The sequence below is a fragment of the Prenolepis imparis genome, unplaced genomic scaffold, assembly GCF_030444845.1.
Source record: "Prenolepis imparis isolate NDT839.2.m4 unplaced genomic scaffold, iyPreImpa1.0 SCAF_1, whole genome shotgun sequence".
NCBI lineage: Eukaryota > Metazoa > Arthropoda > Insecta > Hymenoptera > Formicidae > Prenolepis > Prenolepis imparis.
The window spans coordinates 562,185-590,011 of record NW_028141159.1 but is presented as its reverse complement, the minus strand read 5'-3'; the positions used below and the strand labels follow the sequence as shown (position 1 = coordinate 590,011).

Genomic DNA, 27,827 nt, shown 5'->3' with positions numbered 1-27,827 from the left:
TTTCGCTTACCGAGTTGTGGAGCACATCAGCGAGACGGCGAATCGAAATTCGGCGCCATGACACTCGTGACGTAAAACGACGCGGCAACGGCGCTTAGCGGCGCGTCGCGCCGGCCGCGGTAGACGTGGCAGCGTCGCTCGACGGCCGCGGCGGCGGCGCACCAGTGGGGATGTGCTGGTTGACAGACAGCTTCGCATTCTTCCGCCACGGTGATGTGTCGTCGTTCACCGCTGTGCAACCGTGCGGTCGCGCCGTGCCGTGTCAGCTCGTCGATTAATAAATCGGAGTACGGTCGCGAGTCAGCGGCGGTAACGACGACGACGACGTCGACGACAACGACGGCAACGACGACGACGTCGACGACGACGACGACGGCAACGACGACGACGACGACGGCAACGACGACGACGACGACGACGACGACCGGCGTCGACGACGACGACGACGGTGGCGCGTGTCGCGATTAATAAACGGGCAGTGTGTGGTGCTGTGGTGGAAGGGACGATGAAGGCCGAAGGGATAATTTGGGTGGCGACTTGAGGACAGAAATGTTGAAGTTCGGCAGCAAGAGCGACGTTACGGTGGTGCATCGCGCCACTATTCGACTGTTTGACGACAACGAGATCATCTACTGCGACTTTCAGGTGAGAAGAAGAGAAGTACGCGTTGCGTTTGCGCTCCATTCCGCTCCGTTCCGCTTCCGCTGCCGCTGCTCGACGCGTTCCTCCTGCTCGCGCGAGGATACATCCGCGACTTTTCCGCTATCCCCGAGGCTTCGCCTCTCGCGCGCGCTGTCATTCGCAGGAGGTATCGGAAGCCTCGAGCGGAAAAGATCCGAAAGCTCGTTTATCGTACGATATCTTATAAATGAATCCGATTTTATTTATTTCTATCGGAAAAAATAATGGATTTTTTTTAACGAAATTTCGTCGCACAATGCAAAATGCAATTCTTCGTGCAATTGCGATTCCGGGGGATCTCGACGATACCACTATTTGCTACGATCAGCAAACGTTGTTAATGTTGTTGTTCATAATTTTATATATTTTCAATTAAAAATAATTTTACATGATGACATTCGCGATTAATCGTGATCGCCAAAGTCATTTGCCAAATTATCTTTGCATTTTTTTCTTATTTGTCATATTTGAATGATATATTTGCTTAATGATTGAATAAATTGAGGCTCTTTTTGACTATGCGTCTAATGGAATAGGAAATTACGAAACTTTTGCCTGGCGTATTAATGAAATATTGATGAGTCCAACAGATTATTATATAATCGATAATACGTTCGTAGTGCTATAGTAACTTTTCGCTAAATTAAGCATATTAAGGACATATTTTGGACATACATATGTCGCTCTTTGAAATATTCTTTTCCTTATATTGATCTGAAAAGAGAGATAAAACTAGTTTGAGATAAGCAAAAGGGAAAGCGAATCGAATTAATATGCACGACACAATCTTGTGCAGCTTTTTCTCCGATACGATGATGTCACAATGATTATTGCATCGTTTGCAGATTCGAAATGACACGTGACGAAAGAATCATAAATTTTTTTTTTAACAAGCGAAATGTGTTGGTAAGAATTGTAACACGAGATATATCGCCTTTATAAATACGAATATTCCTATTTTTCGTGCAAACTTGACCATCACAATTTGCGCCATTTCACACATCTGTTTTGTACGTCCATACGTATATGTTTGTTTGTTCTACGTAGTTTTACGTTCCGATTGACGCGTTTATTATAAAAGCCTTTTTCTCATTATAGATTACGATGTTTCATTATTTCGAGATACGTCCGTTTGTTATTTGTTCGCGTCTCTCTTCCACGTGTCCCGTTGATATTTCTCATCTGTCTCGCAGTCTCGCGTGATTCGAGTTGAGCACCGCTGGACTCGGGGCTCGGTGCTCGGGGGTCGAACCGCGTCCGCGGATCCGTTTGACGTTTGGTCGCAGGTAGTCGCGGCGTCTCCGACCGAAGCGTCTCTCGCTCGGATCGATTCGCGGAAGAATCCGCCTGTTCTGATCATCACACGGTTTGTCTTGTCAAAAATTATCTCCCCCTCGCCCTCGCGCTCTCGAATCATGTTTGCGACATTGACATTTCTCGGGTTTTATACATACACGTCAAATATACATATACGAGAAGAAAGGTCTCTCGATTCGATTTTAATTACACTTTAATTGCCGAGTAAAACTCATGAAATGTCACCTGTTATTTTTCGCACACTTTCTCTCTAAATTTTATAATTTCATTTAACACACAACCTGCGACCTCGAGAGACCTATACATTCCGTATATTGAGCAATCGCTATCGCGGTCAGCGGTTACGCAAATAGCTAGAAAGAGAAAGAGAAAGAGAGGGAGAAAGAGAAGAGTACATTTCTCGATAAATTGATATCACTTCGAAAGTTTTACGTTATTTTGTTGCATATCTTACAACCTGTTTATACTATATCTTCTCGTTTGCACGAAATTAAAGTCAATCAAATTTTCTCGAAGAGACAAGCCAGATCATACGTAAATATTATCTTCGCGGGATCATCTCTGGATCATCTCTGGCCGAATCATCCAGTCGCGGTCAACCTGACGTGATCGGGATCGGTTTGTTCCCCTTCATTAAACACGCGCGGCGATGCGCTCTTTGTGGTCGCGGAAAATAGGGGGATGCGTGTTTCAATCGAACGACACGATGCGGGTATTACGTCGAAATAATTGGCAGGCAACGCGAGGTTGCCTTTCGAGGCGAAATACGCGGTAGAATCGTCAATTTAGATTTAAATTAAATTCTAAACGGATAACAATCGAAGAAAAGATTGAAAGAGAATCAAGTATTCGCTCTTCGCGATTAAGGATATCTATACAAAAATCAAAGGCAAATAACATAATCGCAAAGAGAACATTTTTGTTCGATCATTTTCTATTGTGTGCTATATCGCTATAAAATCATTTATGTTTCTGTATTTTATTTAACATCTAAAAAATGCAGTAAACTTAAAAAAAAACACAATTCAAACCGAAAATGCGTTATGCGATTGTTGCAGTTCGGTGAAAATAAAAGTGGGAATTTTTATTTGATTTATTAATTGAATTATTAATTAAATATTTTTCACAGAGTTTTTTTTTTATATAATTTTATATACCTATTTATTTCTCATTGCTGTTTACGCTTTGTGTTTACGCACAAGCGGTAAATCTCAAAGTATATATAGTTTCTATATCAGATATACAGAAAGAACGGTAGAATAAAGATTAATACGAAATGATGTGTAATTTATCGGAAAATAGAGATAAACAATTGCAATTTTGCGAAAAATTAAAGTTTATTTATTTATTGCGATCTTTTTGCCGCCATTCGCGTGGAAGCCGTATATAATCCGATTTACAGGCGAAAATTCTGGGTCATCCGGTATTATTCGTTCCCACTGTGTATTACAGTGGTCCATTTGGCACAATGTTTCGCTAATAGCCGACGAATTATGACGGACGACACCATCGGAGAGCGTCTTCAAAAGTCTTCGTTGAAATTATGCGCGATGTTGAATCTCACCCCGAGAGACGAATGTGACAATAATCCTTAACCTTCTTGGAGCGCCTCCAGTCTCGTCTCAATCGTGAGCCGTGTTAAACGGCAACATTGTGTGGTGTGCCAAGGTAAATGTTGGCATATGCAGTTGTAAATAAAGATGGAGGTATAGCCTCACGATTCAACTGCGGAATGGAAATTCGCGGATTAGCAGGACAGTTTCGTGGACAGGCGTCGTCCGTTTGACATAACGCGGCTTTGCCTCAATTTTCGTATACGTGAAGTACAGTTTAATTCTTACGAAAGCAAAGCTCTCCCTGTCTATTGTTTTAGAAAGTTAAGACTTTGCGTATAATCGCATAATTTTGATCGCATATATAAATAATAGATGCAACACTCTTTATACGCGTGATCGGTTTATTTGTGCGATTTAATCGATCTTGTTTGAACGATCGAATAGAGTTAGAATATTTTCCGCAAGATTTCATTACTTTAACATTATATTCGCTTAAGTTTAACAGATCTTGGAAACAACGGTGTTCATAAGAGCCATCGTGTCTGAAGGTACAGGGTCAGTAGGCTATAATCAATGACGTTCTCTCTTATAGTTCTTACTATTCCCTGTCAACGTATGTATATACATATATGCGTATACATATATATATATATATATATATATATATATGTGTGTATATCTATGTCGTGGAGACAGTTAAATAATTACGAATGCAAAAAAACTCCCTTTACCCCGACAATGACGCGACAATTGTTGATCGACTTTTAAACTTGTAAAGGCTTTTATAAGTTTATTTTTTCTCTCTCTCTCTTTCTCTTTCTATTTCAGAAATAAAAGCTACAATAGTTATGAATAGATAGTTCTTATACATTGAACATGATACATGTAGAAACTGGAGAATGAAATTAAAGGTAACATGTTAGTTTAGATGCCAAATTAAATAAGGTAACAAAATTTAATGATTCTCCCATGATTTACATATGTGGTGAGCACACACATACACACACAAATACACACACAGAAAATTGAACCGGATACATTAATCGATGAGATAAATTAAATTAACATTATCATAAATTATAATAAATTTAATAAATTAAAATAAATTATAATAAATTAAATTTTTATAAAAAATAACAATGTTATAGACAATTAAACATCAAATTACATGACAAAAAATGTCTTAACGAAACACATCTATACAACAAACATTTATATGCATGTACATACATATCTGCCGTTTAGAGTGTTCCTTTTTTCATTCGTCTTTATCACATTTATACGATTATACTATTACGAGACACGCAAACTATGAAAGTCAACTTGGAAAGTTTGACGCACAGTTTGGATTAGCTTTACGAGAAATTTAAAGTATGCCTCTCGCGTTCTCAACCGAGTTTAAAATACGCTCTTTGTACAGTGGAAACTACGCATTGACGTTAACATTATCATGTTGTGGAAAATTCTCTCTTTCATTAATTTATCCTATGCGAATCACAAAGAGCGTGGAAAGAGATATTGATAAGGATCGATGAGAAGTTTCTGATCTTTGAACTTTTTTTCGTTCTGTTTTTTATAATTTTGTTTTGTACATGACAATTTTCGCGAAGAAGGTGCAAGGTCAACAAGTCGGTGTCCCTTCTCCACAGCTTTACACGTTTATATAATACATTAAAATCGCCGACGTTCCGAACCCGCAAATACAGTATGACTGTCGTCTCGATATTGCTCGATATCGATTATCTCGTTCCTTGACACTGCTTGTATATTTCCAGCCAATGTATGCAAATTCCTGGTCGAAACATGGTTAAATTAAATTTCTATACAAGTTTCATTTATGCGCGCGCGCACGGAGATTGATATTCTGCATTATACACCTATATCCGATTCAGATTTCGCACTTGTTTATTATTCATATAGCTTTAATTAGCCATTTAATCACTCTCATATCGGTTTATCTTAAATGAATTATTAACATTCGAGTAAAGAGGTTTATTTTATATACATATATGTATTAGAATGCGACTGCGCAAGATTAGCATTTATAATTTTACTAAATCTAAAATATGTATTAAATTGACAGATCTCCGTTGATCAAGTTTCGCACATTCGTCTTTGATTGATACAGTATAACTAGCCGTTAATATTACGAATCGAAATGTTTGATCCTTTCGCGCGTTTCAATTGTGCTAGAGAAAATCAACGAAAACTTAAAAGTCGCTTCAAAGATTGAGATCCACCGCGTTGAGGACTGACGGCCGACTCATTCGGTCTTGAACTACTGGCACGCACGAGTCGGGGACGGACCATTCTACTTATGTTAGTTTAGTTCAAAGCAACGTCACACAAGATACGTATAGAAGAATGCTAATATAATCTTGTACATTTGACCCTGTTCTTTTTACATATGTTTTAGCGTAGTCTGTCGTCTATTCTTTTACTATTTTTATCGTTACTTTTATAAGATGTAATGCTTGAACTTTGATTCTTTTTTTTTTCAATTTTATTGTTTTGTGCATTTTTATTGCGACCTTCATACCATTGATTTATTTGATTGATTGATTGATTTATTTCACGATTATAAATTTGCAATATATTATCCATAACTGTCTAGTTAAATAAAGGAGGAAATATAATTGATATAAAAACAATTCTGTTGCTTTTGTGGCATGACAGCTGTATTTGGTACTATTTTAATATTATATACTTATTGTTATTTGCAGAAATATTATATGCTACAATATAATCGTGTGTCACACGTGAACTTCATTAACGCTAATCATTTGTCGCTTGTTTTTCCAATAACATTTGCATTTTCCCGGCAATTCTAATTAATTTTTCTTACGCGTAATTATTCCGGATGCCATACATTTCTCACAATCGGTTTGCGTCCTCGTCGACGATTATGTCTGTATTACTCGCGATTATATCTGTATACTCTATTACTGGCAACTTGTTCGTGTCGGCCGTCAATCTTGCGCGCGAGTAAATTACTCGCAAAGGGCCGAAGGTAAGAGAGTCGTTTCTATTAATATATAACGCACACATACACATATACAAATACGCGAGTTCTCTCCAGTTTGGGTACTTTGCAAAATGTTGGCAACTGTGAGTAAAGGGAGGAGGAGACGCGAAGTCGCGCGTATCGCGTGCCTCGTGTGCTTTTTGACGGGAGCACGCGAGGACTCGAGGACCGTGCACGCTTAGCATGCCGGGGATGCATTCGCTCTCTCTTGAGATCGCGAAGGACGACGTGACCATACAAACGACCGACCTCTCGCCGAGAACCTTTTCTTTTCCGGATCCTCCTTCTTGGCTCGCATTTTCAGCCTATTTTACGGCTGTGCTAGTCGCGAACGTTACGCGCCCCGGCTACGGCCGTTGAAATATTCACAATTTGATTCTCGATACGAGAGTTATTTCAGGACGTGACATTTCGGTGCCGCGCCCCTATAGTATATAGTTCATTCAATGTGTGGCTCGCGGGAAATTTGCGTTTGCAGATCCTTTTGTTTTTTTGCGCTCGATAATGCTGTATACGTTTATTGCACTCTGCATTGCGTAACCTTTGTAGGCGTAAACTTTTTGTCATTTCGAGTAATCAACTGTATAGAGCAAATCATAAATTTATAGAAAATGCGTTTTTTTTTTCATGCAACGCAAAGTTTACCGAAAAGCAAACTTTTCTTTCGAAGCAGCGACTTCTCTCGAAAATGCAAAATGCGATAATATTGTTACCATGGCGAAAATACACCCTGCATATAGATTATGTAAAGATGAATTAAAAAACAGCACTCTCTCATTTTCATTGTTGAATGTTTGTTACTGACTTTGCATCTACGACTAGCTAATAACATTCGAGTCAATAATTACGGAACTATTATGCTTTAATGATTGCAGCGATTCAGTTCGTCCGAACATCAGTTGTCGTTCACCACAAAGGTCACGACTAAGTCGCCGTTGTTTACATAATCTGCCGTCGTGCATAACACACGTGTGTCGGAAACTATGTTATCTCGGCTGCTTTTTTGTTGCATCATATCGGCGCGACACACTAGCGCTGCACATTAACACCTATGCGATATATCACGAATTATTATATATCTTTTGAGCCTGTTTTTCGCTGATCATAATCATGCAAAGTGTTTGGTAATATTGGCATACATTTCAATATGATAAGTGGATCAATATCGCTCTTTTAATCTTCTTATAAAGTATTATATCCGTATTAAAAACTGAATATTAAAAAATATTTTTTTCAAAAAATTAACGCATTCGAGAAAGATCATAAAGAGTAGATTGACGTCATTTAGAATTTTAGAACTGTTGAGACTAACAGTCTCTGTTAAAATAGGTATCTTAAAAAGTCGCGCGAGTACGTGTCCTATTTTCGCAATATAGAAAAGCAGTATAAATCGTGATAATCTGATTTATATAGTTTATGGTTTCTTTAATGGTACCGGCATAAAATATTTTTTATCAAAGTACTGAGAAAGATACTTATTTAAAACTTATATATGTTACGCATTATACTTTTATAAAGTGCATTACTGTATTAATTTCAGCTGTTTCTTTCCGCATAAGCTTTTTGAGAAAAATATGAAAGAGAATGTATAATTTTAACGCATAAGAATCGTATGTACCCGTAAAGATGCATATACACACACATGCGCACCGGCATTTCAGATATTCGCCATAGTGCGAGATTTGCCGCGTGCAGCCGGAACTCAACCGTCTTTTATCGGACTTCCGGTGTTTCACGCGCTGTACTCGCTATTCGTTTCTCCTTCGCTCGAGAGTTGCGAGAAAAAGGACTAGCACTTATATAACGCATTTGCATAACGATTAGAAAGAGACGCTATCAAAAACGCGTTTCTACATGTTTTTTATCCTTTTTTAGAAGTAATATATAAAACCGGTTTGTGAAAATATTTAATCGCGCCTATCGCGTTTCTACAAGGTGTATTAAAATTATTTGATATCTTTTAGTCGCGTAATTTTGTCGTCAAATTAATATTTACAGTGAAAATATATCATTATGTATATGCATATATAGAAAGAGGGAAATGTCTGTTAAAGTATCCTTAAATGTTAACCTCCAGTATATCGCTAGTATGCCAATTTATTTTTTATTACCGCTATTTTTTTAATTAAAAGCTAACGCAAAGTTAATATTTGATCGTTGACAATTCTTTTCTTTTCCGTTGTAAGTTCGAGGTTAATTAATAATTAATCAATGGAACTCAGTAATCTCAAACCAAGAGATACTGTTCCGAAAAATTAAAAATTAATTTTCGCGCTTGGCTCTATTGGCCGACTTCTAAAAAATATCATATTTATCTTTTCTTTTTGTTACAGCCACAGGATAAGGGAAAATACATCCTCGAATATGTCTGCAAACAGCTCAACATTTTGGAGATGGACTATTTCGGGCTCCGCTACGTCGATAAAGAGAGGGAAAGGGTGAGTGCATTTACTATACCAGTGCGTGTGGACACACAATAGATTTCTACATACATAGTTCTCTCTTAAAACTCGTACTTGCATTTTCTTGCAAATGTTACTTGGATTTTTCCGCGAGCGAGCCAAAGTCGGACGTGCAATTTTTCTCTGTACAAATCTGCTTATTTAATTACCGCTTGTCCGTTTTTCGAAATATTGTTTTGGAAAATTGAACGTTTGACGTGTCACGTGAAAGATGGAAAGGTCTCTGTGTCGTGCAATTAAAATCGACCCACCAACACCTGTCGTGACATGGCGTGCGCTGCACTTGATGGTGGTAATCGTTATTCTTAGGTCATCGGTGTAATTCTGGAGGACTTAAAAATAGACGTGCCTTGAAATACCGACGATTCATCGTAGTACATCCGTTCACAAACACGTGTACAATAGCCATTATTTACCCCTTTCCGCTTATCTATTTGTAATGTTCTAAATTAAATTTTTCAAACTTTCTCTCTTGAGAAATTGAGAACAATGTTTTCGTCGACAACTTTATAACACAGATAATGAAATAACCCGGTCTTATTTGTTCAATAAAATTGTTGTTATAAATTTTATTTAAAAAGAAGATTCTTTCAAAATTATATTTCGTTTGACACAACAGTGCAATGCATTGATTGCTAGAGATTCTCAATTTTCAAAGAACTAAAGAGTATAAATTTAATTTACTTCGATCATCAGGAAGACTTGCAGATGTATCGGAAACGCGATTGCATTTGAATATGTATAACTTTTCGCAATTGCAAATGTCAGTGAATATCTATTTTTAAAGTTAGATTAATGATCACGAAACTGAAATGGATCGACACTTTATACGTAAAAGTTATATATTTCTTTTGCATATACACTAGATATATATATCGTTATTTATAATAAATATTTATTCTTTTTTCATTGCAATTAAAGTTACAGTGTGAAATCATAATTTTATTAAGCAAAATTTCAGTATTTATCTCTATTTGCTTTATTGATTTATATTAGTTGAAGAATTACTTTTGTTTGTTTCAAACGAACATACGTTTTTTTATTTACTAGAACAACACAAGCTCGCGCTACGCGCTCGCCATTCTTCGATTTTATATAAAAAAGAATGATATTTTTATATAAAGTTTGTTTAAACTTGATTAATATTTTTTCATAAAAATCAGCTGATTAAAGCGTTAATTTGTTAATTAAATTTTAAAATAATAGTACGTAATAAAAATTATAAAATAATATGTTTTAAATAAAATGTTATAGTACTTTAAACTCGATTAATTTTCGCGAAAAACGTTTAAACTTTGAATTCAAAAATTAAGGCCTGTGGAGGTCGTAGGACATTCGCTGAGGGCTCATTTTGTAGGTCTTGAAGAGACCTTTAAAACAGGCCCTCAGCGAATGCTCTACGACTTACACAGGCCTTAATTTTCGCGAAAAACCTCTAAATCGTAGGACATTTTTTTTTTCGCGATGTTGATTATCAGTTATCAGCCTCGATTTACGTTGTGCGTTATATTCGTAGCATCAAGAGGCTGTCATTACCAGGGTTAACAGTTTAACAGTTTGTCCAAAATAAAATAAAATAAAATAATATGTTTTAAATAATGTTTTAATATTTTAAATTTGATTAATATTTTTGACAGTTATATTAAGTTGATTTCTGTCAAAAAAATATTAATTGCGGACAAAGTATATATTATAAGTCTATGTTATAACATATTATATTATTTACAACATATTGTAATTAAAATAATAATATTTTGTAAGTAATATAATATGTTATAATACTTTATCCGCGAATAATATTTTTTGACAGAAATCAGCTGATAACTGACAAAAATATTAATCGAGTTTAAAGTATTATAACATATTATTAAAACATATTATTTTATTTAATTTTATTTTGGACAAACTGTCAAACTGCTAACCCTCGCGACTATTAAACTCTGTATACATTTGTTAGCTCATAATATAATTGAGCTCTATACTGTTTGATAGCTCTATATATATTTCAAATATATATTATACATTATACAGTAATTAAAAATAATATTTACTAATTAATAATTAATAATTTTAATAAATATTTTTTTTTATTTTTATGCACGCAAATATATGTTCACGATTTTACTATCTAATCTTAAAGAGAAGAGAAATTACTTTAAATATATATTTTAATAATATTAAACATATATAAGCAAAGGGAGAAATACATATGTGTGTGCAAAAACGAAGCTTTTTGTGTGACAATATGCGATATATCTCTTATAAAATATATATAAAATAAAAATATGCAGTTGAGAAATTCGTGTCTCCCCTGCAAATGTGTTGCAAAGCGCGATGATTTCGTTCTACTTGGAAATTTCAAGGATATGCTCGTCCATCAATGAAAATTGATGTCTATGTTATAACATATTATATTATTTACAACATATTATTAATTTTATTTTGGACATACTGTCAAACTGCTAACCCTCGCGATGACAGTTGCTCGGTGTCAATAATGTCAATAACATGCCTTTTTTGGAAAAGGGAAATTCAAGTGAACGAACGAATATGCCGAGAAGAAAACAGATAATCTTAATTTCGGTTCCGGAAAATTAATCCGCAAACAATTTAATTTAATTTTAACACTGATTCGGAGAAGGATTTATTAACGACATTCTTAATTAGACAATGACAATCGTTATCCTTTTCGCGTACAAATTGACGTTAACAATTTTTGCATTTTCTTTCATAATGAACTGACATTTTGCATAGCAAAGTACATAGAGTCGTTCGAGAAATATCGGGAAAGACAAAACTTTAAATTGGAATTTATTTTTACTCTTTATTGTAACAAAAAGGACTCTCGCAATCTCATTGTCAGCATACGCTGCATTCTGCCAAATCGTCGTTTTTCTTTTAAGGCTCTTTTAAGGCTTCTTTTAAGGTAAAATCGATAATGCCCGCTCGGACATTCGCGGATGTTCCATCGAGTCTTCAAAAATTAAAGCAGCCGCACCCCATCCGCGGGATTCCGTTATTTCTTCGGCTCTCGTAGTCGTCGGAAGTTCGAAATAAGCGGATGATCTTTAAAGAGAGAATTGTAAGAGAATTTTTATCGAGTTTTTGGAATCTCTGGAACAATCTCGTTGGAATAACGGGATAACCGAGATGAAAGAGCTAAATGTCAGCTACAAATCTTTCGAGGGGATGATAAATTATATCGCGTACGTAATATCGACCGTAATATTACCCTTGAATGGAGCCCATCGAATCTCCTCTCTATTCATTTTCTAAAGATGGCCGATAGAACGAGAGAAGGGTTCAAAGAGATACAAGAGCTATTCGATCCTCTTTTATCCCCGAACAAACGGATCTGTCGCATAGTTTGGAACCCGATATTTAACTCGATGCAATACTTTGATCCTCGATACATTCGCGTTGATTGACGCTAATATAATATTATATCGATGTTAAATCTACGTTAGTATAATCGCGCGAGGCAAAGCTAGTTAGCGCACAACTTGTGTATTCATTTTAAGAATATAATGACGTTAAACTTTGTCAACCACGTGCAGTTCACGCTCTTACCTTAGATACAGTCAACGTCACTTTTAACGAGCTTACTGAATGATTTTAGAACAGATGTGTAACCTCGACTGTATAATTCCCAACGGTAAATATCTTCTCACGCGCACGAATATGGATTGTTTTGCGATTGTATCATCATCAGAACCTCGTTTTACAAACTTTGTGTTTCGAACTTTGCTTCTTTTTCTCCCACGTAATATTTATGCGGATCGGCTTTGTCATAATATGTTAGTTTAACGATGCGGAATAAATAAGCAGAGGGCGAGATAACTATTAATTAAAACGTCTCGAATTTATACGTTATAATTGGAGAGAATAAAAGTGTGTGTCTGTGTATGTGTGTCTAAATACACAAACACTTACACTATCCGCTAAGCTAATTGCTTGATAATTTGCATGTGAATAAATAAATAATAAACATTTATAACAGATAATTACACATAACGGCATATTTAAAATTCTCTTGTGAATTTATTATATACATAATTTATTTATACGCGTTATGTCTATATTATATGCATTCAAATACCTTTCTTTTTTTTTGCAGCATTGGTTGGACCTAGCGAAAACAGCGATCAAGCAAGTGAAAGGTTGGTATCACTCGAAATCGCACAGTCTTTCAATATAAAGCCAGGTTCTATTTGTCATACTATTTTTCTCGCGGAGAATTTTTCTTTCTTCGGAAACTTTATCGCTCTCCATAATTTGCTCGTTCACGAGGAGAAGCGCGTATATAAACGTTTTCCCCCGCCGGGGATAAATTGCTCGAATAGTCATTTTATTCTCAATGTACCTGCTGCCTGCTCGATACGATAATTAACGACGCAACGGATGTGCTTGTAATTCGCGGAGGTAGACACAAATCAACGTTCGTCGCCAACGTCTTATTACACTCGCGGGCAATTCCGTCCTGACGATGACAGGGAATCGTTCTCGAATGGGATCCGAGAGGGGGTGAGTCCGCGTAAAGACCCCCTTAATCTTATAGTCGATGGTCGTCTAGTAATGCCTGCCGCGCTAGAACGCAGGTATCGCAACGAACAGCTGCGACCGAGGCTTCGATCGTCGTGCCTCTTTGCCTCCCGTACTCAATTACGGTCGAGTCGATGTTGTATGAAAGTTTCAAACGACCCACTGGCCTATTCTCGTCAACCTGGAGCAGACTTGGGACTCTCTGTGTCCGAGAGAGCGTTAGAGTTTTTTTTTCTTTTTTCCTTCCCTTTTTCCGATTCGAAAAGCGGATGATCTCGGTCCGAATAGAGAGCAAATCTCGCGTGGGAAAGAGGATGTTCCAGCTCTCGCACACGGGTGGGAGATTACGGGGGACAGAACGGAGAGGGAGAATTTTTCTTCACGATGAAATTTTGAATAGATCCGAATCCGAAGATTCCGGATACTGTATGTGTGTGTAAATCCGGGGCTAAGGAATATTTGTGGACCGTGAATGAGCGATCTTTGTCGCGCGTATACCTGTTGATCTTGATACTTCGAATGGTATCCAACGTCGATATTTCCGTGACGTCTAATTTAGAAACGCTATATACACACGTTTGTAGCTTTGAGTGATACATCGCAAAGTCGAACACCCGCAATTAAATATACAGATTGATTCAATTTATTTGATATTTGCATACGTTTTGCGTATCGAAATCGACGCTATATTGGCGAAGAAAACGTCCACTGCGGTAAGGGAGGCGCTACTGAAATAAAACAAATATGGCCGCCGCGAATATACAACAGCAACAGTTTAAATATATTAAATCATAACAAAATAAAATTCTTTTAATGAAAAAGATGTTGCCATTGCGGCTAAACACACTCTGTTATTACACAAAAGCTACGCCTTCATCAAGGAATATGATCGAAGGCCAGAATGTTATAAATTCCGGCATGATTATGTGCGGTGTAACTATGAAAAGTCAAGAAAAAATAGATTTATGTTCCTTATGTCTACAAACAAGTGTCTTGACATCAGAATCATTTTATTCAGAGTAAATACCAGATAAATAACTCTTAATTAATGTTAGATGTACATTCGCGGCGGCCATTAATGATAGTTCACGCGACCACCACTAGTGTGTCGCATAGAATTTTTAAACCCCCAATAAAGACAGAGCTCGCGAATAGCTGCCTGTCGAAGGCAACAAGCTGTAATGATAGCATATCGAATGAGATCACGACCTTGCACTATGGAGGCGGCAACGTTATATTATCGCCGTAGTGTAAAGACCGATTTGCATCGTGATGCGTTTATGTATATTTGCGTGCCAACTTGTTCCACGTTTAGTATGAAATACTTGCTAACGTTTGCGCGATTCCGCGCTCAATTGTTCTCTCACGAGATGCGTGTAACGTGATAATCACACGAATTCGCGCAAGATGAAAGCTTGCAAGCGTTGCACTTTCCCACACATACATATATGATACACACATGCATATACCCGCGCGGAATTTTGCCATTAATTCGCTAATACTGTCGATTCGTCGATTGTCGTTCTCGGAAAAAGGAGAGAAAATTGATATACATATATTAATCTGTCGAAAAAATAAATTGTCACAAATGTTGTCATTGTAACATAATTATACAGAATTAAAATGATGAAATTACACTAAATTGCATTTCAACGCAAGCTAGAGTATGATGACAGTTTCGAGGCATAAATTTAGCATGCGTTTGTATTTATCAAATTTTTATGCGCGACAATTATAATTATACAAAAAATATATGTCGCGATAAGCACGAATTATATAGAGAAGTCGCTGGAAAAGTTTGCAGTGAAAGTTGCATTTTCCTCGCACGTAATAAGACGTACATCGTCGTAAGCGAACGTACCAGTCTGTAAAACAAAAAAAAAGGACATGTCCGGGTTTTCACCGGGTTACTGACATGCTACTGTTTCAGACATGCACGAGATTTTGCTTTGCTTTCGCGTGAAATTCTACCCGCCCGATCCTCTGCGGTTAAAAGAGGAGATCACCAGGTATCAAGTTTACCAGCAGCTCAAGAGGGACCTTCTTTACGGACGTTTGTGTTGCACTCCCGGTGAAGCAGCACTGCTGGTGGCCTGCATTGTCCAAAGTAAGTTTGCATCTTGCTGTATCTCTTTCGCTGATTTTCCATTTTACATCGTGTCGCGATGAAAGAGAGGAAGCAAACATGACGCAAACTCGTGATATTCAATTGCCGATGTCTTAAGATCTTTATCCGAGTAATTTGAATGGCTTATATCTCTAAAAGCAAAAAATAAAGATATCGTTAGATTTATTCCCTCAATTTATTTTCAATGCACGTCTGAAATACTTCATTTTTCACTCGCCAAAGATGTTTATCAAGGATTTATGTATGAATTTGAAGAAGATAAATTTCCTTACTAATTAGAAAAGCACTCCGATCAAATAAATTCATGAATTCGCGAACAAAAATTTTTCGACAAACGATAAATATCATCACATAAATATCTCTAGTATTGGATTCGCGAGCAATAAATAATGTATGACGTTTGTCGGCTGCGATGCTCGTGGAGTTTCAACTTCTCTCCATTTCATACGTTCGGTCGGTCAATTTATTCCTTTATCTCGACTTCGGAAATCCCATAATTCAGGATTTCCTTTTCCAGTGACCTATCACGGTCATCGTTTATCACCTATCCGGCCAGTTGATCGTCTATCGATCTTGTCCAGAACTATCCCGGTAAAATGTTTAATTGCCCTTACTTTCTTTACGTTCAACTATAGTGGATTAATCACGTTTAGAGCAAGTTGTTTTACCGAGTTATATATTTAGTTTCGATAAAATGACGATAATCTGATATTGCCCTTGACATATATGTATATAGTATATATATATATTTGTATACATTGTTAAATTTAGTTTCACGTACTTTATAACGAAGAGAAATGCAAGGGTCTATTTATAAAATCTTAGATTGCGATCGAAGTTAGTCTGGAGTCCCACCCAGGAGTCGATGCTCTCTTTCTCTTTTACATAAGTAAGATATTCAACCTTTTGCTCCTCTTGCGATCTCATTATTGAGAAATCCACCATTTTCCACCGATCGTGACTCGTCGTATTAAAACTTGGGTCGTCGACCGTCAATTCTTAGACCATTCACCTTTCAGCGAACCCTCGGCGCATATCGTGACTCTCTCGACGACAAAAACTCACTCATTTTTCGCTTCCGATCTTTTTGCTAACCTTGAGGCTAGCGGTTTTCACGACCCATTTTTTTGTACAAACGAATACGATCGATGGGCTTTCTCTCTCTAACAATAAGATAGCCGCTGCTTTTCATGCAGATTTCCCCTACTTTTTATTAAATAAATGGTTCTTACGCGGGTTCTCTTATCGATTGGTGAGAGAGCGAGAGGAGGAATTGTTTGCGCTTCTCTCGTCGTTTGTCTTTGACATCCGGTTCAAGCAACGATCGTTTCTCAATCGTGAAGCGATTTATACTCCCGTCCTGTTGCGATTGAATAATGCTCGCGATGAGTGCCGCTCATTTTTCGAACTGTCCACCGTCAGTGTACTCGATAATTGTGCTCGTAAAACGTCCATTTTCTTGTCTCGAAATCGTGAAATACACGGAAAGTGTTTTTAGATTTAGGAAATCCACGATTTATACAATTACAGTCTTTCGAGACGTTGATTGATAAAAATAAAAAGCAAATAAACTGAAAGTACTTTGCGAGAGAGGAGAAACGCGCGGTTGATAATTTTACAACGATCGACGTTATTTTTCCTGCGGCTCTCGAACTAACGGAACGGCTTTTCTTTCTCTCTTTCAGGCGAACTGGGAGATTACGATCCCGAGATTCACGAAGGGAATTATATCTCCGAGCACAAATTGCTGAAGACGCAGACTCCGACGATCGAGGAAAAGGCGATGGAGCTACATCAGGGTCAGCTAAAAGGCTTCACACAGGAACAGGCGGAAAACTATTTCCTTAGGATAGCCTCGCAATTGGACACGTACGCGGTCGATCCACATCCGGTCAAGGTAATAATTTTCCTTACCTTTTGCATGTGCTCCTAGCGATAGCGTTGAAGAGTTTTCAATTCGAAAATTCGTTTCTCGATTCACTTTTATTTCTACTTTTTTAAACTTGGCGTAAAATAAAAATAAATTTCGCGAAACTCGGTACTATTGAACTTGAAGAAGGATGATCCAGGAAAATAGACCGAATATCGTCTCGTAGATCTTGGGGATAGTCGTGACCAACAACAATGTGGATGAGCAATGTCCAGGAACAAACTTGAATGTTGTTAACGGATTGATAGCGTGACCAAGTCTGGCGAGTTCACATTTCCTCATTCCCCTTTCGTGATGCTAATGACGTCCCTCTTTATTTCCGGCGATACAATTAAATCCATTAGCGACGTATGTATACTGTTCTTTGATGAAGCCCTAGATGAAACTTTTTTGACCAACATTGGCGAGACGTATGTGACTCTTTTTACCCGTCTTTTACATGAACCTTAATGAATGACGTTCACGTATCGTGTCCAGTCCATTGTAAATTTCGAAAATTTAAAGCAAAGATTCATTTGCAAACTAATGCAACGAAAAGCGATCGTGTCTTTTGTTTTTGTTCAATGGGAGATTCGATTTTTAATTATTTTTAAAATTTGCATTTAAAATTATTATTTAATTAAAATGATTATTTATTTGATTTTGTATTACACATTGTTATTTTATTCTATTATTTTATTTTATTTTAGATTTGTGAAAAGATATCTTTGCTCAATTTATTAACTAAAAGTGTACATTGTTTGTTTCATCTTTATCGAGAATAAAGATCGCGAATTGGACGCGAGAATAACGAGGCCTCGTCGCGATCGCGAGTTTTAGGATCGATGGGCAAACTCGTCGATAGAAATCATGACAGAACGTAGCCGTGTAACGCGGATAAAAGTCGTATATCTCGCCTACGTCGATAAGAGTCTATAACCAGTTTATCTTTCTCGCACAGAGAAACTGTCGCGCTTTGTGTTCGTTTCATAAATCGACGGCTTTCTCCCCCTTTCATTCCATCCAGGATACACAATTCGCCATTTTGTTACAAATATATATCTAAACTACATATACTGTGTGTGAGCATTATACACATTATCATTGTATCACAACACCAAACGTCACACATAAACGTTATTACATTATTATTTTATCTGTGTGAAACATGTGTGAATAATATTCAGTGGTTCGATAAGAGATGGAAAATATTTTTCAAAGATAAGGCCAATATTGTCTACAGTATTTCCTCTCCATTATCGCGGGATATGAAGCACAGCTTTCATTGATATTCAAACGAGAAACAACCCTTGCTCGAGATTTCCTCGAGAGCGCGTCTATTATGTTATACCCTGTTATACCCTGTCGACGAACTAGGTTGAAGATTCGTTCGAAACATCTTTATCCGCAATGATACACTGATCCCTGTTCGATCAGGAATCGAGAAGCTAACGCAAGTAAAAAAGCGTATAAAAAAACCACACAATGCGCGTTCAAGTAATATCTCGTATTTGTTTTTATCTTATATGTATATCAACGCGTGAGAAATAATTTCCTTAAGCAAAAGGTATGATCCTGACAATAAACGGAAGAGACATTCCGACTCTCTATCGAGCGATTCCTTAATTCTATCATCGGCGCACCTTGCAATGCTGCACTTCTGCACGCTATTGTTTAATTAATGTATTCGGTTCTCGATCGATGCGCCCATTGAAACTCCTACCGTTATCTCGGTCGAAACACTCTCGCTGTGACAAATAAAGCTGCGACTCGCGGCAAAGTAATAATCTCGCATTTCGTATCGCTTAGCGAGAAAAACATCCCGGCTATTATTCGTCGCGATGCATTCATTGCATTTTTGCGCCCGCGCCGCGCGAGGAAGCGCGAGTAGCATCTGTCGTTTATTGGTTTTTTACATCCTGTCGGGACAGTGACATTCTCGCTGTGAAATAATCGCGGTCCACACAATTGTGCGACCGTCTTCCGTTTAAGAGAAAATGCCATTTTACGACGCGACGTCCGTCGTGAGAAATGTTTTCATCCATCCATTCGAGAAGGCGAGTATCGCTCGCCTTTAAACTATATCCGTTTTACCTCGTGTCGTTATTAGTTGTTGTACAATTTGCGAATTGAATTGCATAAAAAGAACAGATCAAAAATGGAGACAACTAAATAAGATTACGCGGCTAATGAAATTTATATATATATATTTCATCTCTTCTAATTCGATAAGAAAATTTTTTTCCATGCAATTTTTACCTATTCAATAATTGTAATTGAATCATTTTCTCGCTATCGTGAGAGATTTTAATGACAGTTTCCGATGTAAGAGATTAAATCGGAATTGCCTTCCGGATGATCCTTCAAAGTAGCGAATATATTTAACCGAAGGGAACATTTTGAAATTCTATCTTTCGTATCGTCCGCACGAACTCGTCTTTCTGCGTTGCGATTCCATTTTCTGATAAATATGTTGGCATTACACTCGTATGTACAGGATCCTGACAAGGGTACACAACTCCACCTGGGCATTAACCACTGCGGGATCCTGACGTTTCAAGACTCACGGAAGATACAACATTTCCGCTGGTCGGAAGTTCAGAAGATCAACTTTGAAGGGAAGATGTTTATCGTGCATGTGACGATAAACGAGGTAAGCAAATAAATGTGCCAGTCAGGATGATTCGTCGCGCGCGATGCATGCAATGGCAATTAAAATCGGATATCTAACTTGTTACGGATCTTGCAATCGTATAAAAACATTTCGTTACGTCGTGCGTACTTTAATCGTTGAAATTAAAAGATCAGATCATATCGCCAAGAATATATAAATGTGGAAATATTTTCAGTCGCGTGTTTCTTGACTTTTTTTAGATATTGCGACATATTGCATGGAATTAATTGTAAATGTTAAACGGGCTTCTTGTCAGTGATTTCTAGAAGATATCCCGGCGTTTATCTCACGGAAATTCTTGGCCAAAATTATTAACAAAGACTTGATAGTACCTATGTTGCTTATGTAATGTAATTGAAAACAAAAATTGTTTGAACCTTGAAAAAAAACGTGTTTTATCCACGATCCCTAATTACGAGTGTTGTGAAACAGTGTTACAATGTTGCACGTACAAAATGCGTGCTCTTATTCGTGCATGTCTCGCTCGCGTGCAACGTTATAAGTTAAATAATTCTATTATATATTTCTCCTTTCTGGGCCTACTTAGGACGTAAGGACGAAGGTGAGTGTAAAGAGTGCGATCGAAATCATTGAATTTTAATTTTAATTTCATTTAATATAAAAATTATAAAAACTAAAATTTTAGAAAGTAAAAAAATATATATATATATTAATATCGAATAGAGAAGAAATCGATTTTAATAATCCTATTGTCGAAACGTAAGACGATTTTTATGAAGATACATATCTCTGAGATTTATGTCGCTTTGCGAGCGAATAATAAATCTTTTTTATCTCACGAACTCCTTATATTTCGTACCGCATTTCTTGTTGTTCATAAAAATAAAGCAAGTAGTCGTTGTCGCTTGGGAATCGTACGACGGCATATCCCCGTCTCATTTTCCATTACGATTCTTCCGCCACAAAATGTGCAACGTGTCGCGTTTTTCGAACATTAGTCTATAATATCGTCTCGTTTTTACGCTCGCATGAACGCGACGTCGCACTAAAACTTGAAACGAATTGTCATCGTATAATTGTTGTCGATTTTTAAAAAAATTTATCATTGGAACGGGGTGCTTCGTGTCTCTATTCGTTTCCTTTTCATGTTTATTTCGATATGTCATCATTTATTTTGCCTAGAGACCAAACTAGTCTAGTGACTTTTGTCGAGTTTATTAATATTTATCGAAAAGTAAATGCTTCATTTCCACATTAACGCTCACACAGGTAAGATACTTTTCGAGCATATTTGCAATTTTCAGAAAAAGCACCTCGTCGGGTTCAAGTGTCCCACGGCAACAAACTGTCGTCACGTGTGGAGATGCGCCATCGAGCAGATGCTGTTTTTTACGTGAGTATATATACCCATTACACGTGTTCCCTATAATGGCACGTATGAGATTCATCCTGTTTTGCATCGCAAGCATTTCCGCTGCCTACGAGAAAGCTTTTACTCATTTACGTATCTATAAGAAGAATTCAGACGCTATATAATATTTTAATACACATTTCAAACGCATGCAAAAACATGTTGTTTTAATATATGTAAATATGTCGAGAGGAAGAGTTTCTTATTCAATATTATTTCCAACTTTTTCGGTTTTCTTGTACGGCGCGATCGTTGGGTGTTTTAACGACAGATTCTTTAATACGATTCTTTTCTTCGCGAAAATTTAATTATTTGCTAATAGTGCTTCGGTTTCGAAAGTGTTAAGTTTACGAAATGTTTGTGCTATTTTCGCTATACCAAAGCATACGTGCAACTTTTCCGAAATTCTCCGAGATAAGTAATTGGATCGTAAAAGTGGCTCTCGAGTGTGTAAAAGATGCATCCTGTTCCCTGAAAATATCGCTGGTACTTACGTGCACGGTTTATCGCCGCGGCTAAATTTTATGTTTCCATGAACGGCAGAAATGCTTGTTAAGCGGAATTGCTATACGTATTGCTTACGTATCGACGCGATTATAATACACTTTTGTACGGGGCGGCAAAAATGTACATTTTATTGCACGAGAATCGAATGAATATTCATTTCGAACTTGGTTGTCGAACTCGCGGCAAAACCTCGTCGCTCGTTAAGCATCCAGAATCCAAGCCGGATCCAGATATTCTGCACTCGCGGTCGTAACTCATTAGCAACGCGCCATCCGTCGAAACTTGGTGAATTAGGACCGAGCGTGTTTGCGACATCGCTTCGCGAATTTGTTTGGGACACGCTTAAACCGACGTCCCAGTTAGATTTTCCTTACGATGACGAAGAATCCATTTGGTCCCTCGAGATTTTTCCTTAACGAAAACGAAATCGTCAACTTTTCCCAGTGGATTCTTCGCCACGTAACGTTTCGAAACGAGGATTTATAGGATTTCACGATTACGGCGATAGAGATTAAAAAAGAATTAACAGAGAAACAAACAAGGTCGAATCAGTAAATACGCGATACTACAATACAATCTGAACTTACGCTGCACTGGATCTTTCGGTTGAACGTTACACGTTGAAAGAATTGCAACAATAAATATATCGGAAAAAAATAATTTAAAAATATTTAAAATCCACATATTCTCGCGATCGTTAAAAAGTCGAGCTTACGCCTCCTAGAATCAATCGCAAAAATATTACGAGAAAATATCACGAGCAAATATTATTACGATCCGATTAACACGGGTACGTTACCTGAGGGAATTAAATTTTCACGGGTCGCTGAAATTTGGCGAATTAACGCTGCTTACGGCTCTCGGGTTTTGACCAGGAAAACTACTAACACACTCCGGACTATAGTTCCGCTGGGCAAATTTATGCTGCCATAAATTTTCGCCTTTAGTCAAATTCCGGCGCGAATATGAAGCTCATTCTATCGGTGCTCGCAATCTTTTTGTCGTCACGCGCGTTCATCGTTCATTCACGCGACATCGCGATGCCGATTCCGCGGTTCGATAATTTAAGCAAACGAATTAATCTCTTCTCCGATAACGTCCATTTCAAACAAACTTGAGCGTTAAACGCTCTCACGACGAAATATAGCATATCATTTCGCTGTGTATATTGTATGTATATACACTTTATTGCTAATTGCAAGTTTCATTCGTTACAATCTAGAGTACACGAGCGGTATTACACCGAATGATTTAACGCAACGTCCGGCTTTATATGCGCAGCTTGCCGAGGGCGTCGGACGCACCGGTGGTGAGCGGCGGCTCCATCTTCTCCTGGGGTTACAAGTTCAAGTATACCGGAAGAACGGAGAGGGAGGTCCTGGAAGAGGCAGGACCGCTCCGGAAGGAGGAACCGCCGATACAACGTTGCCAGACGACGTGTCTGAGAAGAAAGGCCAGCAGCGTCCCGGCTACCCCTAGCACGCCGAGCCAGGACCTCGTTGAAATACGTGAGCAGTTTCTCTTTTTCATATCTCATCGTGTAATTTTACTTATTATCATTCTTTTACTTTGGACGCTAAACGAGAGATAGAAGGAAAGACACGCTTTCCAACGGAAATTGGTAGAAAGTTTATCGGGATAGAGATGGGGAGGGGGGGAGGATATAATAATCTTCGCGGCAAAGTGACAGCAGCAGCAGTAGAGCAGCGGCGACAGCAGCAGCAGCAATGTGATAAAAAAAAAAGACACGAAAATTATTTAAACCGATCGTCGAGTCGTCGCTCTCCGATGTCGATGAACGCGATATATTCTCAGGTACGAATATCGCACGTATAGCTCTTTCTTCTCCTTTCACGCGTTTTCAGGATACTCCAGCCTACCCCGTAGCTGTCACAGCGCGGGCCTGGACGGCACTGGGATGCTGGAGGGCGGCGCGGGAGTTGTCAGTTCGCCCTACTGTCCAGACAATACCTTGCCCCTTCTGGAGACTGTATCCGAGGACCAAGAGATTCACGCCAGGAGAAACAACGGTTAGTTGATGGCCTGACTCTCTCGCTCTCTCTCTCTCTCTTTCTTTCTTTCTCTTTCTTTCTTTCTCGCCTCTCTCTCCCCTTTCCCTCGTTCTCTCATTCTGCTGTTCGAAATGTTGGATCTCCTAATCTCGTTCAGCTCCCCCGGCCCATTCGAGCCCATCGCCGAGATGACGCATGTGTACACGTGACAGTTAAACGCAGCGAATACATTATCTGTTAATATTTGAAGCCCTTGCCTCAAATCTTACAAAAGAGAAATGTATTTTTTAGATAGTTATAATATCGCGAACAATCTCTCGAATCGGTAATGTTCAGGAAGCTTGGCAAAAAAAATTGTTTTTCATAGATATTAGTGCATGAAATAAAGTGTAATAACGGCATTAGTGTTGATGCGGAACTGTGCTCTTTCTCTTCAGGAAGCGAGATAATGTTTCTCGATTCGCTTTCGTCGTTATCTGTGAGATTAATTAATTTTATACTTTTATACCGAGAGGCGATTATAAAAATAATCAAAGCTGATACGTTCGTTCCTTTTTAAAAAAAGCGGAGCTCGTACTCTAAGTTACTCGAGTAAATTGAACGATCGTTCGCTCGCATCGCTCACTAAACTCGCGGACGAGTTGATCGCGCGTCGACGACGTTCGTTTGCGCAGCCGACAAGAGCCGTATCCCCCTTTTTTACGATCGCCGCCGCTTCTTTGGCTTTTTTTAGAACCCTCGGTTGATTTGTTTTCCTCTTTTCTTTCTTTTAGCCGTAGACGAAAATGATACGCATGCGAGTGCCACCCACACGTCTACTACTACCATCACCACCACCACTACTACCACCACCACCACCTCCAACACCATCACCACAAACCGTGCGAAAGCCAAATTGAAATTTCCCAAGAGCACGCTGAACCGACCGCAACCGTTGTACAGTCAGAAAATAGTGATAGGCTCGGAGGAGCTGGCGGGTCGCGACATCGAGCACGTCGTGCGGCAGCGCATTAACGCCCTAATTAACGAGCGGAGCCCAAAGGTGGTGCGGTCTACCGCCCTGATAATCAAGAGCTCCAAGGCGCCGGCGAGCGCCAACGGACGCATCCCGATCAAAAAGAGCCCCGCACGCGACGCTAAAAAAACATGCGTAGAGGTAAGCGAGATCGACGGCCGCGGATCGACGATGACGACGACGAAGACCGCCAACGGTTGCGCGAATCTGGCTGTCGGGTCGGCTCTGTCGAACGGATTCGATCGACAGAAGGCAGCAGGTAAGAGCGCCCCGAGAGAGATCCTAGGACGATGAAAGAGAACGTTTTTTTTTTTTTTAATTTTTTTTATATATATATTTCCTCTCTTCCTATGTCTCAGTTTGCTCAGTACCTCCTCTCCTATACCGTGCGTGTACGTCATTGTTGGACTCTGCTTTGCGTTTCCTCTTTCGTCTTCCTTTATGTTGTTACGCTTTCGACAATGCATGGGCTTGCGCCTGTTATGTTTATAATAAAAATTCGACAATATCGCTCCTATAATAGATTCGCGAGATATTTTGCGAGTCCGATCCTCGTTTGTCGATTGGCTATTAGGTAACCGGCCGGCTTTCTTGAATTGTCTCGGATAAATTTTACGGAAACTACCGAAAATCTTTATCGGTCGCATAGCCAAATCGTCCTTCGACGATAACGATGATCGAATCGACAAAATATCAATCGCGTTATACGAGATGATTACAAGAGTGCACGCATAGACGTGAAGCAGTCATCTGCACGATCTCCTCTTCGAGGGTCTGTTTGTGGAAATTGATGGTACATATCTTGTATCGCTATCAAACTTTTATCTGAGCGTGCTATTCGCTCGCGATATAAAATGTTTTTCCATCACTTTTTTTCAATGAAATCGCAATTTGAATAAAATAATGAAATGTCCAACAATAGAATATTACAAATATGTTTCGAATAAAATGGCGTTATAAATCAAGATTATTGCACACATAGACGTATAATATATAGACCGAGTGTTTGGCCGAAACTGTGTTGACAGATTAGAAAAGGACAAATGCTTAGTACCGTAGATCTGTCCTTCTTTTGCAACCTATTGTAATCTCAAGAGTGGGGCGGATTAGGGGCGGATCAGAGGAGCGATCACCAATGATCGCAAGTTTCGTTCCCTTCTACTGCGTTTTTAGACAAAGATAGATCTACGGTACTGAGCATCCGTCTCTTTCTAATCTGTCGATATGGTTTCACTACGGGAGAGATAGGCGACGCTCGGTCTATATATTATACGTCTATGATTGCACATATGTACACATACACGGAATTAATCATGTACCGCAAAAAAATCTCGTGTTAGTCTCACGAATGCAATTTGAATAAACCTCAGAGCAAAATCGTCAGAGTCTCCGCACCCTGTAACGTCCCTTACGCAACTCGTTCACTGACGCAACCATCCAATGGCATCGATCGCGTCCTTTCTGTTTCAGTCGGTCAGCACGAGGGTGAGGCGAACGACTATTACTTCAGGGACTCCTTCGACCACTCGTCGTCGGAGAGCCAGCTGCTGGACGCGTCCGGCAAGCCGCACAGTCGCTCGGTCACGCCGGTGCCGAAGATGCAGAAGCTACAAAACTCCAAGCTCTGTCTTCAACAACAGCAACACCACCATCAGCAGCAACATCACCAGGGCGTTCGGCGCGTGGCTGGCGGCAAACTCAGACATAAGAGCCTGCACGTGATCAGGCTCTTTATACCGGCGTTCATGCTCACGATCACGGTGCTGTTTATCGTGACGGTTCTGGTGTTTGAGACGGACACGACGCTATTCAATAGCCTGCGCAAAACGCCGGAAATGGTGGCCTTAAGGAGCCAATACTACGTTCCGATTAAGGAGTTCCTGCGGACCAAACTCGGCCTATTCTGATGCGACAAGATGACCGGGCCGAGGTCGTCCTACGTCGTCGCATAGCTCTCTCTCTCTCTCTCTCTCCCTTCAGTGCCAAGTCGCGGACGTGACTCGTGACTGAGAGATTTACGGCTTAGTCGCGAAAAAAATCTGCGCCTTCTCTCTCTCTCTCTCTCTCTCTCTTTCCTCTTCACCTCCTTCCCCTCCTTCCCTTCTACCTTTCCGTTGCGCGTCGTCGCGTCGCAGCTTGGTCGCACGAGCGAGTGAGTGCTTCGAACCGAGAAGATTGAGTGTGTTACCGTTAAGGCTAAAAAGGTAGACCGGAAGGAAGAGGAGAAAACAAAAAGCATCGTGTCGAAGAGATCAGAGTGCGGCTTTGACGCCCGAGAAACGTATTCCATTCGATTCGAGATGAGACGAGAAATCAGAATTTTGTAAAAAAAAAGCAACAAATTGTACAAAAAAAACTGTATGTAATCATGTAAACAGAATGTATAGAATTATGTTTATCTATGCGATCTAATTTTGTTTTACAATTCTTTTCAACCGTTTCATGCCCGAGAGTTTTATTTCACTGAGTTTCCCCGAATTCTCATTAGTAGATTCGATTGTCATACGAGTCGCTGACTCGCTTGCTATTTCAACAGGATGCGCATTTACAACAGCAGATAGTATTGAATTCGGTCAGTTTTTTATGAAATATTAATTACTGCGAGAATATATCGTAATGTAACAGAG

The 27,827-nt window shown here is 38.9% G+C and overlaps 1 protein-coding gene across 5 annotated transcripts; it reads left to right on the top strand.

The window, feature by feature from the left end:
• The first annotated feature begins 509 nt into the window (after positions 1-509).
• Positions 510-27,612, top strand: Frmd5 (FERM domain containing). Of its 5 annotated transcripts, none has more exons than XM_083045659.1 (12): positions 510-645; positions 8,913-9,017; positions 13,159-13,201; positions 15,514-15,690; positions 17,397-17,608; positions 20,118-20,273; positions 20,842-20,856; positions 21,560-21,648; positions 23,455-23,681; positions 24,039-24,203; positions 24,959-25,459; positions 26,671-27,612. In XM_083045659.1, exons 1-12 carry the CDS (start codon positions 550-552, stop codon positions 27,105-27,107), a joined length of 2,223 nt encoding a protein of 740 aa, XP_082901785.1. In that variant the 5' UTR covers positions 510-549; the 3' UTR covers positions 27,108-27,612. The 5 variants fall into 5 exon arrangements, with proteins under 5 accessions (XP_082901785.1, XP_082901814.1, XP_082901804.1 ...); XM_083045688.1 differs by having other exon boundaries at positions 24,959-25,341; positions 26,671-27,068; XM_083045678.1 differs by lacking the exon at positions 15,514-15,690.
• The last annotated feature ends 215 nt before the right edge of the window (positions 27,613-27,827 follow it).